Source organism: Callithrix jacchus, chromosome 5, assembly GCF_049354715.1.
Source record: "Callithrix jacchus isolate 240 chromosome 5, calJac240_pri, whole genome shotgun sequence".
In the NCBI taxonomy this organism is placed as follows: domain Eukaryota; kingdom Metazoa; phylum Chordata; class Mammalia; order Primates; family Cebidae; genus Callithrix; species Callithrix jacchus.
In genome coordinates this window covers 164,676,161-164,696,483 of record NC_133506.1, presented here as the reverse complement: position 1 = coordinate 164,696,483, position 20,323 = coordinate 164,676,161, and the positions used below count along the sequence as shown (strand labels likewise).

Here is a 20,323-nt window from a genome sequence, read left to right as displayed (position 1 = left end):
AGGACTCTGATGGAATGTGCATATGAACTGTGAATGAGACACCAGTATCAATGTTAAGTTTCCTGTGTTGATAACTGAACAGGGGTAGTGAGAGAATTTCCTTGTTCTCAGGAAATACCCTCAGAAGTATTTAGGGGTAAAGGAATACAAGGTCTCCCAACTCCCTCTCCAGTGATTTAAAAGAGGGGCTGGCTTGAGGGACGGGGAGGGAAAAAGTGAGAAAAATGAAGCAAATGGGGCGAAACAAACATGGAGGAAAGGACATACGGGCGCGCCTCACACTGAAGTCCGACATTATAACAAACTAAACTGACAAAATGACGTCTTCTGCCATCAACTGGACCTCATGATCCAACTGCTCCACATCTGCATTCCTGCAAGCGAACAGTCCACTGGAGGAAACACACACACAACTAGGCTGAACACCTCTCCTGGATTCCCAACACTGCGCTCCCCCAGCCTCCCTCCTCACTCAGTCAGGACCTGGCTTCCTCCTTCCGTCAGAAACAGGAAGCACTCAGATGAGCATGGCCAGGAGCTCCTGTCACAGCCACACCCCCCCATCCATGCCCACAGGCCCGCCTCCTCCTCTTACCATGACAAAGGCCCCACCCTGCCCGTTCCTGAGATTCCACCCCACACTTTCTATTCAAGATACTCCCCTCCTTGTAGGTCTTCCCCCTCGAACATAAAAACACACGTTTTCTCCCATCTTTAAAAGAAATAATGGAAGGATAACCCAGTAACTAATAAAGCGTTATCTCTAGGGAAGGGAATGGAATGCTGGAGGGGACTGGAAAAGGAACAAGACTTCTCCAAATGTAACTTGTTCTGTATTTCTGATCATGTAAGGATTTTACATCATTAAGACACAAAATTAAAATGGAAAAAAAATCTGTAAATATTGAAAAGAAAACCAACTACGTATCAACTTAGTGGTACAATCACATAGAAAGTAATTACTTCAAATAAACTATTAAGAAATATTTGGACTGCACAAATATCCTAGGACAACACAAATAGCTTTTTAAAATAGGACCCATCTATCCACATAAAGGAATATATACAGCCATAAACACGAAGCTCTGACACACACAACATGGATGAGCCTCGGAAACACACTAGGTGAATGAGAGCAGCAGCTATTGTGAGACCACATATTGTATGACTCCAGTTAACGAAATATCCAGAATAGGCAAATCCACAGACAGACGAGGGGGAGATGGAGCTCTGCTAATGGGTTAGGGGGCTCTTTGGGAAGTAATGAAAATGTTCTAGAACTAGACAGTGGTGATGAACGCACAACTCTGTGAATACACTAAACACCACTGAACTCCGCACTTTAAAAAGATGAGTTGTATGGTATATGAACTACATCTCAATTTTAAAAAGACCCCATTTCTCCCTCCAGCTACCACCCCCCCCATTTTTCTCCTCCCCCCTACAATAACACTCCTCAAAAGATTCTGGCCAGGTGCCTGTAATCCCAGCACTTTGGGAAGCTGAGGCAGGCAGATCACTTGAGGCCAGGAGTTCAAGACCAGCCTGGCTAACATGGTGAAACCCCCTGTCTACCAAAAACTACAAAATTTCAATGGGCATGGTAGCAGGTGCCTATAGTCCCAGCTATTTAGGAGGCTGAGGCACAAGAACTGCATGAATCCGAGAGGCAGAGGTTGCAGTGAGCCGAGATTGCACCATTGGACTCCAGCCTGGGCAACAAAATGAGGCTCCGTTTCAAAACAAAAACAAAAATAAAAAAAACGCAAGATTTATCTACACTCGTCATTGCCTAGTCCTGTCCCCCTAACCCTACACATCCCCGAATTCTCTAGTCCAACTGATCCTCTTGCCAGCCTGATCAGTCTCCCCAAATTCTCCAGTCCTTAGCACATACTACATTTCTAAACTATCCCAAACTGAAGACCAGAAATAAAATATCCTCCACAGCACCAGGCTCCTCCTAATACACACTCAGTACTCAATAACTTCCCTTTTTTTAATATGCAAGTTATTAAAAGTCCACAAAAAGGTGCGGTGTACACCGCTCGGGTGACAGGTGCATCAGGATCTCACAGGTCACCACTAACAAAGTTACTCGTGTAACCAAACACTACCTGTACCCCAATAACCTATGGTTTAAAATTTTGTATGCCTATTTCAAACAAAATGTTTCAACAAGCTAAATGTCACTATTTGAGACTTTTACAAACAGGTCATTCTCTTAAACACAGCCACAGTCATATCAGAAAGGGTTAAACAGCAGCCGAAAATTCTAAAATCATCCCCCAACAGTTTGGGAGAACAATTCAAAGTCTGAATTCTTACTCATCAGAATAAAATTAAAACTAAATGTTTGCTCAAAGACATTATCTACTCAAGTGAAATAACCAAGAGAGCAAAAAAGTACTAAGGCTCTTCAGTCCACCAAGTACCTGCTCCATGGACGGACAGGCAATGATCTGGACGTCCTCAGGGCTGAACTCTTCCTTCAGCAGGACGTGGAACTTCTGGAAGACTCGCTGAATATTATTCTTAGAAAGGAGGAGAGGAGATCACATGAAGTGAGTTGACTTATTTTTTTAAATTTTTTTTAACTAATTAATTTATTTTTCTTTGAGACGGAGTTTCCCTCTTGTTACCCAGGCTGGAGTGCAATGGCGCGATCTCGGCTCACCGCAACCTCCGCCTCCTGGGTTCAGGCAATTCTCCTGCCTCAGCCTCCTGAGTAGCTGGGATTACAGGCACGCGCCACCATGCCCAGCTAATTTTTTGTATTTTTAGTAGAGACGGGGTTTCACCATGTTGACCAGGATGGTCTCGATCTCTTGACCTCGTGATCCACCCGCCTCGGCCTCCCAAAGTGCTGGGATTACAGGCATGAGCCACCGCGCCCGGCCGTGAGTTGACTTAAACATGAAGCACCAGGAATGTTAAATACTAGCAGTATTTGCCAAAGACAGTGGAGGCAATGCGTCTTTCATGATCTCACAAAGACATATAATTTGCTCTTAGTATTTCAAAGCTGGCACAACCTGACGAAGACTCATCACCAACACCTCCCAGGAAAACTAAACTCTAGCGAGCCTTGTCCCCCCAGAGAATAATTTTAAGAGTCTTCTGCAACAATTTCTTACACAAAAGACCATAAAGTTCCTAGACACATAAAATAGATTTTAAAAATCAACCAAAGCCTTGGGTAAGGACAGGAGCTCGACGCAGAGCTGGAAGTTATGGGCCCTAAATTGCTGTGACATTTAATCCCTTGGTGGCCGCTGCAAGCCATTTACTTCTACTACTCACCCGTGAAATGGGGCATAATTCCTGAAGTGCTGCTCTCTTGAGAGCTGGGCCACATGCAATGTAAGGGTCTGAGTTTTTTTATGTACTAATTTCTACTTTCAATAGTAACATTAACAATTCCAGACAAAGTGACAGTGAGAAAAAAAGATAATCAGACAGAGGCAGGCTCTGTAAGCCTTCCCTGAATCACAGTGACTACTCCACGTCACTAGAACTAGTACCAACATTTTCACATGGCTGTGGGAAAAAGAAAACGTGAATGAGGCAGAGAGTACTTGAAGTCACCCACCAACATTCAGATGAGTCGTCCGATACTCACCCTCACTGGCTTAAACAAGATGAACTCGGTGTCTCTATTGGACAAGTACAAGGACATGCTTCTCAGCGTCGCAGGCAGCTTCGTTTTTATTGTCTTATACGCAGCTGCCGCGAGGTCACTGACCTTTGCTGGAAAGAAATTAACCCCGTTAGTGTCGCAGAGAAAAAGAAAAGAAATATTTCCATTTTAATCCAGAGGGGAATAAAGGGAGAAGAAACCAATTATTTCCCCCAAAGAATTTCTTTCATTTTTATAGCTTATTTACCAAGTTTAATTCTAAGTCCTATAAACACTCACTAAATATCTACTACACAAAATTCTATTCCCAAGGGTTAAGGCAGCAAAATAACTCCCCTAGCAGGCTTCAGGACACTCATAAGAGAATATGGGGAGACTGTAACATATACCTTTGGAATTTGGAGGTAAGAGATTAAGGTTAAAAAAAAAAGTCATTCTCGGGGAGACACTAGCAAGAATTACTTCATAATGAATGAGTTTGTTCATCTGCAGAAGTGACTCACAGTAAGAGACACTTAGATCATTCAGAAAACATCCACATATATTTAAGGGGAATTAAATATCTGTTTGTTATATTCTTATGCTGTGTTACGAGAAAGGGAACAGAATCCCAAAATGTTATAACAAAAATAAGTATGAAACCCAAGTGTAGTGTCTGAAGGAGTTACATAGAAAAGGAGAGCAGTCATCTGTACAAAGTATTTAAAAGAAGTTATCAGAAAACTACAAGGAAAAAAGATGATCAACAATTATAAAGATGCTCAACCTCACTCATAATTAAATAAGTGTAAATTAAAGTGGTGAGATATTTACAAATGATTGGCAAAATATACTAAGATTGTGATGTTCATGTTTGATGAGGGTATGGAGACACACACATCTTTGTGTACTGCTGATGGAAGTACAGGATGGTTCAACCTCTTTGGAAAAATATTGGGCAGTATCTAGCAAAACTGAAAATGCGGATATTCTTTCCTTTAGCATTTCCACTGCCAGAAATTTACTCTATGGAGATACTCAAAAAATAACAAGATATGAGTATACAAAGCAGTTAAGAGTATAAGGAAAAACAGAAACTGCAAATAATTTAACTTTCCATTACAAGAATTACAAAAGAAAGCATGCTATAGTGATGTATTCAACACATCCAATAAATAGAACGGATCCAGTTGGATATGCTATACAGAAAGGCCTCTAAAATACACAGGAAGTGAAAAAGCATGGGGTCTAGTACAATCTCATCTGGGTGATAGTTAAGTCCACATATGCTAGTATACACATAAACAATGTTGGGAAAAAAGCTTTAACAGTAGTCACCTTTGAGAGAAGGATTGGTTTGGAGGTAGAAAGTATCATTACTTTTCATTTTATAGCTCTTCATAGTTCAAACAGTGTACCATGTAAACATATTTTTTTTAATGGAGGAAAGTTGTAGTAAAGCAGGGTAAGAAAGTACCAATGATCTTGTTACCGGAAAGGGTCCTGATCCAGACCCCAAGAGAGGGTGCTTGGATCTCATGCGAGAAAGAATTCAGGGCAAGTCTACAGTATAAATTAAAAGCAAGTTTGTTAAGAAAGTAAACTGGTGAAGGCCGGGCGTGGTGGTTCACGCCTGTAATCCCAGCACTTTGGGAGGCCTAGGCGTGCAGATCACAAGGTCAGGAGATCGAGACCATCCTGGCTAACATGGTGAAACCCCATCTCTACTAAAAATTAAAAAAAAAAAAAATTAGCCAGGCATGGTGGCACGTAACTGTAGTCCCAGCTACTTGGGAGGCTAAGGCAGGAGAAACACTTGAACCCAGGAGGCAGAGGTTGCAGTGAGCAGAGATCGCGCCACTGCACTCCAGCCTGGGCAACAGAGTGAGACTCCGTCTCAAAAGAACAGTCAAGTGGTGAAAGAATAGCTACTCCGTAGACAGAGGAGGGTGTTCTCTGTAAAAGTGAAAGGAAGAGCGTGTCCACCCCAGGTACAATGCTTGTTTATACATAAGATAACAGAAAACATCATGGGGAAATGTACTCTGCTACTTTGTGATAAAGGGTTAATATTTCTTAATTGCTCTATTTTGCAAGAATCAATATTATTATGTTTAAAGCAAAATTAGGAATGCTTTTGTCCTCAAGATATCAGGACGTTCCTCGGCCTGGGTCTGTTTAGTGTGTTATTAGTCTGTTTCCTTAAATGCAAACATCTAGAGGCTGGGGTCCCTAACCTGAGAACGCAGCCCAGCACGTCCCACCCCCATTTTTCCCAGCCCTCTCTCAAGTTGGAGTTGCTCTGCTTCAAATGCCTCTGATACTCTCAAAAAAAGAATAAAGAATTCAGGAACTGCTTATTTTTCACTAAAGATGAAAGGTCCTTCTGGACCCTTACTTCCATGTGCTCTGGTTCTATCGTTACTAACATGCCTCAGGGATCACTAACTCGGTCTTCAGAGCCCTTGATAAGCAGAAAGTGGGTACGCAGGCTGGCGACTAAAGTGTTCTCTACTTCCTAAAAAAGGTTTGTCAGAGAATTAACGAATGGGCATCCTAATTTATAACTCACTCTCTCATGAGTTTACCACGAGATGACCCCTGAGAACCTGACCAAGTCTGAATGAACCAGTAACCCTCAGCTTTTAGGGCGGAGGGACCCAAGACAGTTCCTGGATTGTTCTCAATGCTCCCACCCCAAGGGGCCATAAGCCTCTCTTTGACATTCAAGTGTGGGCTTCAAGTACTGCAGATTCCTAAAAACCAACTCCATACCTCCAGTGTGCCTCAATGTGATGGGGGACACGACTACATGATGAACCGAACTGTCACTAAGATCTCCCCACTAAGGAAGGAAGGAAATGGCTTAAACGGCAAAGCAGCAGGTCCTACTTCGATCTGTCCTGTCGTTTCCTTTTAGCCACTCCTGCTTTACTATGGCAATTCTAAATTCTAGTCATGCTTAAGAGCACATCTAACACCTTGAATCCTATTGGGTTCCACTCGAGAAAATGACGGCCCCTATTTTGAGGAAAAGGATCTTTCCAAAGGGGAAAGAGCAATACATTAATTATGCATCAAGACACTGGGCTTAGCGGTACTGGTTTCTATCTATCTTAACACACATTTATTGTACCCAAGAGTTTCATTTACATAAATGTTCAAAATAAAAGTCAGCTCCTATTTCTAACTAAGCCCTGTAACAGTAATTGGAACCTTGAGTCAAAGGCTCCAATAAATCCCCAAAGAAGAGTTCCTTCAAGAGGTGAGCCGAGTTGTGAATTGAAAAGGCTGCCTCTTGACTGTGAGGAATCAAAAGAGGTGGTTAGTACTACGCCAGGCTATGATCAGCATTCCCAGTATTGGCAGTAAAAGAACTGACTTTCTGTCTTCTGGCAGAGTGTACTCCGTATTAAGTGTACTCTTACAGTAAGACGTCAAAGATTTCTATTTCACACACAATACAACGTTTAAAATAATAAAGACAGTTAGAACACTCCTTATCTGCATCATGGTAAACCAAAGACCTAAAGAATATTACGAAGTTTATTTGCAATAAAACAAATCAACTCAAACCTGTATTGATATCATCAAAGTTCACATGAGGAACCTTTGAAACAAAATCCTATGTATCTTCCTTTCAAAGACAACTGACATTCTCTATATTTACAAATCTTCCTAAATGATACTTAGCAACACTTTTAACTTCTCAGTTCAACTTCAAGTTAACCTGAGGCATTAATAATTAAACATTTTGAGGTCGGGTGTGGTGGCTCAAGCCTGTAATCCCAGCCGTTTAGGAGGCTGAGGCAGGCAGATTGCCTGAGGTCAGGAGTTCGAGACCAGCCTGGCCAACACAGTGAAACCCTGTCTCTACTAAAAATAAAAAACTTAGCCCAGTATAGGGGCGGGCCCCTGTAATCCCAGCTACTTAGGAGGCTGAGACAGACTTGCTTGAACCCGGGAGCCAGAGGTTGCAGTGAGCCAAGATCATGCCACTGCCCTCCAGCCTGGGTGACAGAGCGAGACTCCAAATCAAAAAAAAAAAAAAAAAAAAAAAAAAAAATTAAAAATTTTGGAGGCTTTGAACAGCTTCAATCCTTTTTACCAAAGAAAATAAATACCCAACAGATATAATGCTCTTTCAATATGGAAAGCCAATCATGTTAAAGAGTTGATTCCAGATTAGGTGCCTGCGCATGCCAGCTTTTCACGGGTGTGAAGCCAGAATCACTTTCTGGATCTCTCTCACTGAGCGAAAGCTGCCCTCTAACTTGGACACAGCTTACCCGTAATTAAAACACTCAGGCTTCCGCCATGTTGCCCATTTTCATTTCAAAGGCTTTCTATCACAATATTGGCCAGGGAATGGCCAAGAATATCAATTTAACAACATGATTTATTCTGGTTTAATGGCAACTTAAAATGCCGCAAGATGTACCAAAAATAACTCACAAAGTTAGTCGTGATTTTAAACGTCTACCGCTAAAGACCAAAAAAAAAAAAAAAACCAAAACCCTCCAGCACAAAAAAATTTACATTTAAGTAAAGTAAGACTAGGCACATCTCGAATACACTGCCAATCAGAAAATAGCATGCCTGCCAACTCCCAACTGACACCTCGATTTTTACCTTTTTTTTTTCAAATACTCTAAAATGTCAACAGAGGATATAAACTTGGACAAAATGTGGAACAAAACAGTAGCCCAACATTTCTTCATATACTTGAGAGTAGGTACAGTCTCCATAATTTCTTCCTATCGTCAAAGCTTGAACACAGTGGATAGGGGGTGAACAGAAATCGACAGACTCAGCGCGTTCCCAGCTTAGCCGTATTTTATTTTTAACTGGGTGATTTTTCAGAAAACCTTCTCCCTTCCTTGGAATGCAAGTCGTGCGGGCCAGTTAAGACCTGTCAGCTCCAAACTGAAGCCTGTATTAACTCAGACTGCAGCACCCAGAGTGAAGGGAAGCCGTCACAGTGAGCACTCGATCAATGCAGGTGAATCCCACCCTAAAAAAGAAACCCAGCATGCTCAGATCAGAGTACCTGGCTGTGCCCAAGGCTGCTGTGACAGAGTATACTTGGGGCCTCCCTGACTGGCCATTGCTTTTAACGCTGAAACCTAATAGAGGAGACAAAAAGAAAAGTTTCATTTCATCAGTGACGGATTAGACGGTACTGGTCTCGAGAGATACAAACACCATTTACACCTATTAACACACAATGATAATCAGATTGCAGCCCTAACAAAAATGCATCATATCTCATCATCCTTTACAGGTAATCAACATTTTTAGTGAAATGTCTTTTATGATTTCAAGGCATATGGTTATCTTGCTAAAAATCATACAAACATCCTGAGGCATTCTACCCGAAATACTTCCCACTAGGAAGACCAGAATGAAGCCCCAGAGAAATGTCAACATAAAACAGGCCTCTCTTAGGGGACTGTTACATCAATATGAAATTATTTTTCTATGCAATTAGAAAAATGTCACCCTAGCTGGACAAAATCTCCTTTCTAACTGGAGACTCATTGTTCTTATTGTATCACAGGCAGAGAGAATGTCATTAAAACAAACAAATAAGGTTTTCAAATATGATCAAAAGGCACATATGACCAATCAGTGCTAAAGACAGACCTGAATGCCCATCTTCTAGTCATCTCTTTTCATTCCTTAGCAGCAATATCAAGAAGTGGATCCAAAATAGGGCATTTAGCTGCTTGAACAAGACTGTTTCTAAGACAGTAAGCTACAGTGGAGCTACAGGGTAGCTGGGGAGGATGAGAGAGAGAAACTGTATAAAATATGTTTTAAAATGGACAGTCCTGTGCCAAACATAGTCCATGGCCGTGGCCTTGCAGGAAAGTCTCATTAGAAAAACCTGAGCACGAGCTCTAGGTTTCTCATACAAAAGGCCATACAAACATTTAGGCAGAGGATAGGCAGACACAAGGTCTCTTCAGTCCCCCTCTATTTCTACTTTATTTCTAGTTTCTCTTTCTCCTCCTGGACCACTCTAGGCCTTCGCTCCTACTGCCCACCTGTATAAAATCACCTCTTTCCTCCTCCCACTCCATCTCTCTCCATACCTTTATTTTTTGAGATGCACTTTAAAAATGAATTATGTATATTATAGATAGCAGACAATGCTAAAAGAAAAATACATTCACACTTTAGTGTGTGCTATCCAAAATATTTTCCGTTGTAAAAATATAAATATATCAATATTTCTACATTTATGAATCCGGGAACGGTGTTCTGTGAACGTTTTTTCCCCACTTATATCTACAGTCTGGTCATTCTCCCGTGTCCAAGAGTTTTTGTTGCTATTTTCATTTCGTTTTTGAGACAGAGTCTCACTCTGTCTGCAGGTTGGAGTGCAGTAGTGCAATCTTGACTCACTGCAATCTCCACCTCCCAAGTTCAAGTGATTCTCCTGCCTCAGCCTCTGGAATAGCTGGGACTACAGGCGTGTGCCACCACACCCAAGATGGGGTTTTACTGTGTTGGCCAGGATGGTCTTGATCTCTTGACCTCGTGATCCTCCCGCCTCAGCCTCCTGAAGTGCTGGGATTACAGGCGTGAGCCCCCGCGCCCATCCCGGCAGTTTTAATGGTAATGGCTGTCTGCTGTTACACTGCTCCAAAATGTAATCAGTTTCATATATTTATATATATTTAGGTTCCCACAGTTATGTTTATGTTGGAAACAAATATAAACCAGTATATTCATCTCTCTTTACTATCCAGATAGTTTACTTATCTTTAAGTCAAACCTTAAAGAGCAACCCCCCGTTAGCCCCATTTTCTTGGAGGCTAATCAAGGGAAGCAGTGGGAGCCTCATTTTATTCTGCCTTGATTTCCCTTTAGGTTACATCTCCTTGAGAGCAGGAATGCAAACTCTGTTACATGCACTAGATCAAGAAAAGAATGTAAGTTTATAGTGTTACTGAGGAAATTTACAACACTTCAGAGGGAATATTAAGGTAGACTCATAATACTTTATCAAATTGCTTGAAAGAAAATGAATGTTTTACACATATGTCTGAGTTTTTAGCATAAACTGGTCCCATCAGAAAAAACACTTTTAGGCTTACCCACAAACCTGAAATCATACTTCTTTTAAAATGCCTTAGTTTAGACTTTTTGATAAAGCAAAATCTTCACCTCAAATTTGTCAAACTGTACTACAAAATAACATTTCTGCAGCAAGCACGTTACAGATGCCCAGATGATCTTGTTGTGTCCTCGTGAAAACCTTAACTTCACTCAGAAGGTGGCAGGAGTTGTAGGATCTCGGCCTCAGCTGCCGTGACACCACGAAGTTCTGTGCTTTCTCCTACACCCACTCCCACTACACCCACTCCCACTACACCCACTCCCATCCCAAGTCCTATTTCACAGTTCCTTTCAAGCAACATTCAGTACAATGGAATTCTAGAACAATGAAAAAGTATCAAGTTTTTGAAGTTTGGTAGAAACTAAGTCAAATGTTTTCACAGAAGCCTCTACTCCTAACCCTTACAATAGTGTTACATTTCCTCAGGCCCAACACTTAGAGAAGAGGTTATTCTTCCAGCGGCAGGAAATGAGGCAACAGATCACATGGGCTCTTCTAGTACTTATTTTATTTTTTCCCGGTTAAGACCAATAATTATACCAAACATCAGATAGTAAATAGAAACCAGACTGGTGAAGATGTTTAGAAAATGTTTATCTCATGAACATTCCACCTGTCAAATAAAGATGCTTCTCTTCCTCCAGGTTCCAGGGATATACAGTAAGAATTAATGTATGGAAAGCATCTCACCAAGGAGCACAGAGGAAGAAGCTACCTAAACAACAAGGCCAATTTACAGTGGATGAAAGGGATCCAAATCAAGCCCTAACTCTGTAAGCTCAAAATCAAGCCTTCTGACAACCAAAAAATATTCTCCACAAGGTAATACATCATATTGTTAAAAATTAGTCCGAGAAATAAGCTGAGGACATTTTCTTGATGAGGCTTACATCCAAATGATAAATACCGAGACCTACAAACACACATCCAAATGAGGGATGAAAGACTGTTTCCTGTCTGTACCTATTATGGGTGTTGATTTTCCCGCAATCATTTATCGAGGGACAAGCACCAGTTGCCTTATAACGTGCTAAGGCCGGGTGTGGTGGCTCACCCCTGTAATCTCAGCGCTTTGGGTGGCCAAGGCGGGCAGATCCCTTGAGGCCAGGAGTTTAAGACCAGCCTGGCCAACGACATAAAGCCCCCGTCTCTACTAAAAATATAAAAAAATTAGCCAGGCACAGTGGCACACACATCTGTAATCTCGGCTACTCAGGAGGCTGAGCCAAAAGAATTGCCTGAATTCAGGAGGCAGAGGTTGCAGTGGGCCTATATCATGCCACTGTACTGCGACCTGGGTGACAGAGCAAGATTCTGTCTCAAAAATAAAAAAATTAAAATAACAAAATGCTAACTAAATTAAAGAGGCATGAGATTCTTCACTTGCAGTTAATTAACGCTGAGATTCACCTCTAAAGAAAATCATTTTTAAGTTTTCTATAAAGTCTTCCTCTTCCTCTTTGGAATGCTAGTAACAGTGACCAGGTAAAAAGAGAAAAGTCTTTGGGCCATAAATTCTAAGATGCAGTGTCTCAAATGGGTGTGTGTGTGTGTGTGTGTGTGTATGCGCGCACGCGTGCACAGGCATGCATGTATGCATCTTTGTCTCTGACTCACTTTATGCCGCCAGATGAAAGGGACCTGAATCTGGAATAAGACACCATGAAAGGGATGCTCAGTCCTCCAGGCTGCAGTGTGCACTCAGTAGAAACTCAGTGAGCAGCAGTGAGGGCCCAGGGTTGACAGAGGAAAAGGGAGGCAGCTGCAGGTAGACTGATCAGGTGGGACGAGAGACAATGCCTTTCCCTTCCCAATCCCATTACAAAGGGAGCACAGAAACAGGGCCATGAACACTTGTTCAGGGATCCCTGCTACACGAGTGTAGCATGTCCACGGAGAACCATTATATAATTCAGACTTGGAATATTTTCTACATAAACCTCTATTTACTTTTTCAAAAAAATTTTTTTGAGATGGGGTCTTGCTATGTTGCACAAGCTGGTCTCAAACTCCTACGTTCAGCCATCCTCCCACCTCAGCCACCAAGAGTGGCCAGGATTATGGGCATGTGTGAATTTTTATTTTTATTCTCTTGATTTCTATAAAAACTGTGCTGCTCTAGAACAACCCTTTCATCCTAGATTTCATTATAATCAACTTGTTTATTTTAGCAGACTTATTCTGCTGTTCTGTTATTGTGAAATATTCACCTATAATATTGCCCCCCAGTACTATTGTGGGTGTTCTCCCAGAAATACACAATCTACCAGCTCGTTTTTGAGGGTAGTTTCAGTAAAAACTGTAAGTTATCTGTAACTTACAAAGTACCAATACTCAAAACTTTTTTAGAAAAACAAGACCTGGGAGAAAGCATTTCAACCCCCCCTCCTTTTACATTTCTGTGGTGGAAAAAAAAAACATGTAAATACACACATACTCCAAATATGTGGAGTAAAATCCACTTAACAAGCAATATATGCCATGGTAAACAAGAGTACTTTACCATTTCTGTGCAATTTTGGCCTTTTTAATTATTTTTTAAAGCCTGTATTTTCTGTCTTTATCACAGGCTTCAGACGTCTTAATGTTGATGGACCCCACAAGAAGTTTCTAATGAACAACTGCTTAGCTGTCTCTCTGTTATTTTATATACATATATATCTATATGAAGTCTGCCCAGTTAACATTAGTCGTATTTGAAAATAAGAGCCATCACATTTTTATTCTTTTTATGATGTCCTCTAACACAAGTCTGGGGTACACAGTAGAGGCTTAATAAACGAAAATTTCAAGAAAGACTTTTTTTTTTCTTTCTTTTTTTTTTTTGTGAGACAGTCTTACTCTGCCACCCAGGCCAGAGTGCAGTGGGATGATCTTGACTCACGGCACCCTGGACTCCCATCTCAAGAAATCTTCCCACCTCAGCCTCCTGAGTAGCTGGGACTATAGGCACACGCCACCACACATGGCTGACTTTGTTTCTTTTTTGTAAAGACTAGGTTTCACTATGTTGCCCAGTACCAAACTCCTGGGGCTCGAGCGACCCTCCTGTCTCAGCCTCCCAAAGTGCTGGGATTACAGGCATGAGCCGCCACACCCAACCTAATTTCAAGATGTCTTAAACATCTTTAGGAAGGGCGTGGTGGCTCATGTCTATAATCGTAGCACTTTGGGAGGCCAAGGCGGGCAGATCATATAAGGTCAGGAGTTCAAGACTAGCCTGACCAACATGGTGAAATCCCGTCTCTAGTGAAAATACAAAAATTAGTCCCAGCTACTTGGGAGGCTGAGGCAGGAGAATCACTTGAACCGGGAGGCAGAGGTTGCAGTGAGCCAAGATCGCACCACTGTGCTCGAGCCTGGGCACTAGAGACTCCGTCTCAAAAAGTAAAAAATGTGAAGATTAAAAAATAAAAATCTTTAAGTCCTTGGTGATGATACTTAAATTTTTAAAAAATGAGTAGGTTGAAGCAAGAATGTGAAAATAGCCATGATCTGCTTTTCTCTTTGCTGGCATTCGCCAGTTGATGGATTTTAGCTTAGAAGACAGAGTCAGAAAGAATATACCATCCACACGTACAGTCAGTCCTAACTGAAAATCAGCAATAGGTCCCTGAAAACTGTGACTTTAAGGGATATGATGCATAGCATGTCCTCAAAGTTGTCTCCTTGCACGGTTCAACGTTGTTTCCTTATACTGTTGATGAGGAAAAAAAACTGGTTTCATTTTATGCTTTTTCACTTAAAGTCACAGTTTCCAGGAAGCGACTAGCAAAGTTAAAGAGGACTAACTGTACAATTAATCCATCTATCCGGCGGCTAACGATGCTCTGATATAAACTCTTCAATTCTCAATTCTCCATACAAAACGGAAGAGAGGAATAGCATGTAAAACAAGGGGGAAAATAAGCCACCCATTTTAGGAACAGGAAACCCTGGTACCCAGGACTCTGGCTGTTGACATGCAGGTCCAGGAGAAGGTGAGATTCCAGAACAAAGTGGGACTCCCAGCCCACATGCAGATAACCGACAAGGTGGGTAAACAGAACACAGCTAACCAGGAGTCAGCCATAACTAGCTTTGCAGTATTTCCACTCTTCCTCTTAAAACAAAAACCGTGCAAGTGTATCTGAAAGTCCATAAACCAAACAGCATCCATAATGGGGAGCACAGTGATTTCCTAGACAGAATCATTAAGACTTGGGCTCACCATCTCCTCTGCCAGAGTTTACACAAGAGGTAATTCAACAGGAAACCCAGGGAAGATGCAAAGTGACTTTCCAATAGGCACCATGGTCTATACCTTCGTCATGAACTCCTCCAGCTGCTCCACAAACAGCTTGGTCTGCTGCTGAATAAACTGCTCACAGGCTGATTTCAGATGACGGTCTACGTCTTTTTTAGAGTCAAGATAATGTTCTCTTATCTCAGGGGTTCCCTTAAAAAGAAGATAACAATTTCTTCCTGTTTTTATGTGCCTAGAAATTATCAGACATGTAAAGAATGTTGTTTATCTCCCACTTCTCACCTCCAACAAGAACTCTATCAAGGCATTGTTGCTATTCAGCCTAAAAAATCTTGGAACAGTCATAGGGTTCAGGATTTTAAATGCCGCATCTGTGAAACAAAATTACTCATCCAGTGAACATGTACAGTTTCAACAGTAAAGCCACATGTCAGACACACCAGTTCTCCACAAGGCAAAAAGCCAATTCACCTTCACCAACTCACCTCCATGGAAGGCTGAGGGTGAGATGAGCACCAGTGATGGCTACAGTACTCACAGAGTTATTTTCTAGAAGTTCGAATTGCAAAATGACTATCCATCTCAATTATTCACTTACCAAAAGAAAAATGATAAATGGTAATCGGTACCTTAAAATGTCACTGCTTTCCTTTTAGGATGTTAAATAGGTTTTTAAAAAAGACTCGTATACTTACCCAGCTTCTTTGTTAAAAGCTGGCTGGCACAGAAATTTATTCATTTGAAGTAGAATAAATAAACTAATGTGTCAGCCAAGAAGAAAACACCAAAAGGACATATTTACCCCTTAACCTCCAGACTAACTAGAATCTATGCGAAGTATTAGCCGAGGTCTCATTGATGTTCAAATGCAATATGATATAACGTTAGTCTTGAGAGGTTAGAGGCGTGAAAGCAAAGAGAGCAAGTATTATTAAGTGATTAAGAAAAAGCACGTCTTTACTTTGCCAGACTAGATAGAGCAAAGCATGAAATCTTCCAGCCCTGGTTTTGCAAGCACACGCTCCCGTAATACCTACTGCCTTGGCCTGGGGTAAAGAACAAGGACCTCCCTCTATCAGCTCAGTACTCAGAGTAAACATTTAGTAAATGGTGCTTTGTGTCTGCTACCTTTCCTGTAAGACCCCTCAAAGATTCCGTCCGCACTAAACAGAATAAAATGGTAGGGTTACACAGCCTTTGCAGGATTTGTAGGAAAACACTTTCAACCAAATTTTGCCACAATCTCAAGATATTTCACTTTCTTTCACCTCAGTTGATCTACACTAAAACCAAGCAGCAACAAATTACAAATTAGAAAAAAATGAAAGAAAGTAAATCAACCCTGCTCCCTCCCATCACTTAAAGTGAGAACTGTCAGCAGCTGGGAATTCTTCAAGGTGTAAGAGCACGATTCCCACACCTCACACTGAAAGAAAGGAATGAAATAACCAGAATGGGTGGGAGATGGAAGCCTCTGATGAGAATAAGCTTTAAAAAAAACTATGTGTTCTATAAAGGCAAAAGCCACGAAATCTGGCTCCTGTTTATAAAAACAAAACAAAACAAAAACAAATGGTATGCTACTTCCAAGATCAGAGAAAAAAAATTTTAAAAATTCAAAAATTAAAGGATCACAAAGCACATACACAGACTTTACAGAACCAAAATACGTTCTCCGTGGGGGACAAGACACAGTGACAGGGAATAAGAAAGAGCAGACTGCTTAAGGGGAATCACCATGAGGGCACACTGGCTCAGGTGAGGGAAATCAAATCCACTGTCAGGTAAGCACAGCAACTGGGGAACTAAAACCCGTCATTCTTGAAAATCATATATTTTGGGTTCCTCTAAACCAGAACACGTAGAAAATCATTTGAGTGACCGGTTTTTTTTTAATTGCCCCAAAACATTCAAGAGAGGTTAACTGATCACATAAATGAATGGCTTAAGGCATCAGAGCATAAATCTCTTAGAAATGTTTAAGGTAAAGTTTACATAAATTTGTAAGTAATTAAGGGACACGGGGGTGTTTTTAACTGCTTACGATCAATCTCTTAGACAATAGCTACTTTGATCTTTTAAAAATCATCTCTTACTAACTCAGGGACAAATCATTAGGCTGGATGAATCATCTTTCTCAAAATGATTTAGTATCTATTTCCAGCTCAAAGACCGCATCTTACATGATTACGGATTCAGTACCACTGGAGTATGATGAAGCGCCTGAAACTTAGAAAGACATGAACATATGTTTTCATTCATTTTCGGTCTTAATGACCTTGATAACCTCAGGAAGGTATCATGACAAGTTGATCATGCTCATTTTACCCAAAAGGAAGGTGGGGTAGGGAAGCTGAAACACCCACCCAAAATTATGCAAGGGCCAGGAAATGATGGGACAGGAACAAGACCCAATTCTTTCAAATTCTTAGACAAGTACTCTTCTTATTTTACCCAGCTGACTTCCTGAATTTTCATAAACTGACAAACTCAACTCAGCGCTTAAAATCACCCCAACTAGCTGACACTACTCACTTATTAGGAAGCAGTTATTATACTGATTTTTCACATTTTAACTGGTTGTAGGAAATGTGGCAAAGTGTAAAAGAGTCTAATATTACTGAAATGTCCAGATACAGTTCCCCTTATAAAGAAAATACAGCAAGTCAGAAGTCATCAGGATGGTGACAGATCAGCGTAGTATGAACAAGTAACATATTTAGCAAGTAAAGCATGCAAAAATTGCAGATGAACATAAAATAAACCTAAAACCTGTGCTGACACATCTGGACAGAGCAAACACGCCCGAGTGTGCCAGCCAGGACAGCAAAGTACCTCTAGTTTTCTTGAGGTCCAGGGAAATTTCCTTAATGGTGAATTCAGTGTGAAATGGAGCAATTTGTTCACGAAGTATCAAAAGGTGCTTAATTAAGAAAAGTTGTCCATCAATTTGAGTCTAAATCATAAGACAGAAAAATGGATATGATCACAGATTAAATCAAAATAGGAGCACATAAGGCATACATTATTTGTCAGCAGTAATCTACCCACATTTATGGCTTTATGGTGTCAATTCCCTTTTGTTGTGCCATGAACTCTCCCCATGCTAGAATTAAGTTAAAAAAAAAAAAATCTTCCTTCAAACTCTTTTTTTTGGAGACTGAGTTTTGAGTTTCCCTCTTGTTGCCGGGGCTGGAGTGCAATGGCATGATCTCAGCTCACTGCAGCCTCGACCACCCAGCTTCAAGCAATTCTCTGCCTCAGCCTCCCACGTAGCTTGGATTACAGGAATGCTCCACCATGCCCGGCTAATTTTTGTATTTTTAGTAGAGACAGGGTTTCTCCATGTTGGTCAGGCTGGTCTCGAACTCCCAACCCCAGGTGATCTACCTGCCTTAGACTCCCAAAGTGCTGGGATTACAGGCATGAGCCATCACACCCAACCAGCTTCAAACTCTTATTGGCATTGTCGCTCGCTCTACTTTAAAAATCCAAGAAAGTCAGACACAAGGCTGTAAAGCAACATGTTTAGAAAGAGAAGTCCAATCTGCTTTCACCTGGTGCAGAAGTAGAAAAGACGAGGCAGCCTGACAGCGGCCCAGAGCAGAAGAGGTAAAGAAAGGCTCAAGGAATAAGCTCGATCCTAACCTGGCCTGGCTTTCTAGCTTCTCCTCAGGAACATGGCTCTCACTATTTGATCAGTATCTAGAACATAACACACACCTATATTTACACAAATGTAAAATGACTTGGGGTTGCCATTTTGGATCCTCCTGCCACCAACACAGCTCTGACTACCCACATCCCTGAGAGTCCGGCATGTCCTTGTGCCCTCTCAGGACCCATCCACAAGAGCCTTGGGATTCAAGCTCAGTTCTCAAACCTCTGGCTCAGTCCTCAAATACTGAATAATCGTAGCTCTCCTTTCAGAAAAGAGGCTGTGTATTAATAAGAGCAAGGCTGTATTTGCTCCTTCTTGCTGTTCCTCAAGGCAGCATCTCATTTTGAAAATATTGCTAATGAAATTTTCATATTACCTCAGGAAAAGATAAAGTTAACTTTCAGTAAGCAATATCATTTTAAAGGAGTTAATAAATGAAGATTCCTCCCCAGTCTCTCGCTCTCTCTCCACCCATTTTAATAAACATAATCAATGACTTAGGTAATGGAAACTCACTTTGCATCCTGCCACACGGAGCACCAGGTAAGTAGGAAATGCTACATATTTTAAATATTTGCTCTATTTTTAGAAGACATAACAACTCTGATGCCAAAAATAGTATCATATAGATTTTACTTACTTTACTAAAGCTATTGTAAGCCAGCATATAGTATCATGTTAACTTGTAGACAGGTACTCAGTTTATGTAAGAATAATTTCTTGCCTTAAAAAACTCTTTAAGACACTAATCCATTTTCACTGATCACTTTTTAAGGTAAAAGTACACAAAGTCAACATGAGAATAACAGCTGGTGTCTTAACAAATTGAGAGCTTCCCACCTCTTATGACAGGTAGGAAATAGAATGAGACAAAAGAGGATGGGCTACAGCTAGTGAAGGCAAAAGACCAAAGATCAAAAGGCTTTTCATGCCTCCCTTAAAAGAGAACATGGCTGGGTTTAGTGGCTCACGCCTGTAATCCTAACATTTTAGGAGGCCGAGGTGGGTGGATCACGTGAGGTCAGGCATTCAAGACCAGCCTGGCCAACATGGTGAAATCCTGTCTCTATTAAAAATACAAATATCAGCTGGGAATGGTAGCACACGCCTGTAATCCCAGCTACTTGGGCAGCTGAGGCACAAGAATGGCTTGAACCCGGGAAACGGATGTAGGTTGCAGTGAGCCAAGATCATGCCACCTCACTCCAGCCTGGGTGACAGAGTGAGATTCTGCCTTTAAAAAAGAAAAAGGGGGACAGTGGTACAAGAAGATATAAGCCTATGAACTTTTTAAAAATTAGGTCATTTTTTCTTTCCTGATGATCTGTGGAAAATGAAGAAATGTGCAGGAAATGAGAGAAAAAATCACCCATGGTCACCTAAAAGATTTCACTGCTACATATTTTCTTCAATGCATTTTATTACACGGTCACATCATATATCTGATTTGCATCTTGAATTTCTATTGCCTTAATATGTTTAAGTTAAATTTTATTGTTTCATTTTTAAAAATTTAATGACTGTGTAATATTCTGTTATATAAAACATGCCACAATTTTTCCTTAATGTTAGACATGCGTGTTCTAATTTCATCTATTATCAAAATGTGTGGGCACAGACTTGAAAATACCTGTTAAAACTTAAATCTGCCTGTCTATAACTTTATTT

The 20,323-nt window shown here is 41.0% G+C and overlaps 1 protein-coding gene across 1 annotated transcript in view; it reads right to left on the bottom strand.

Moving 5' to 3' along the window:
• The window catches only part of COG3 (component of oligomeric golgi complex 3), a 68,179-nt gene that overhangs the window by 3,851 nt on the left and 44,005 nt on the right, over positions 1 to 20,323 (bottom strand). Inside the window, exons 17-22 of the mRNA XM_002749031.6 lie at positions 17,830 to 17,950; positions 15,277 to 15,365; positions 15,052 to 15,186; positions 8,670 to 8,745; positions 3,623 to 3,750; positions 2,436 to 2,534 (exon numbers count right to left, since the gene is read on the bottom strand). Of these exons, the coding sequence (XP_002749077.3) occupies positions 2,436 to 2,534; positions 3,623 to 3,750; positions 8,670 to 8,745; positions 15,052 to 15,186; positions 15,277 to 15,365; positions 17,830 to 17,950 (648 nt within the window). The remainder of the gene's footprint in view (positions 1 to 2,435; positions 2,535 to 3,622; positions 3,751 to 8,669; positions 8,746 to 15,051; positions 15,187 to 15,276; positions 15,366 to 17,829; positions 17,951 to 20,323) is intronic.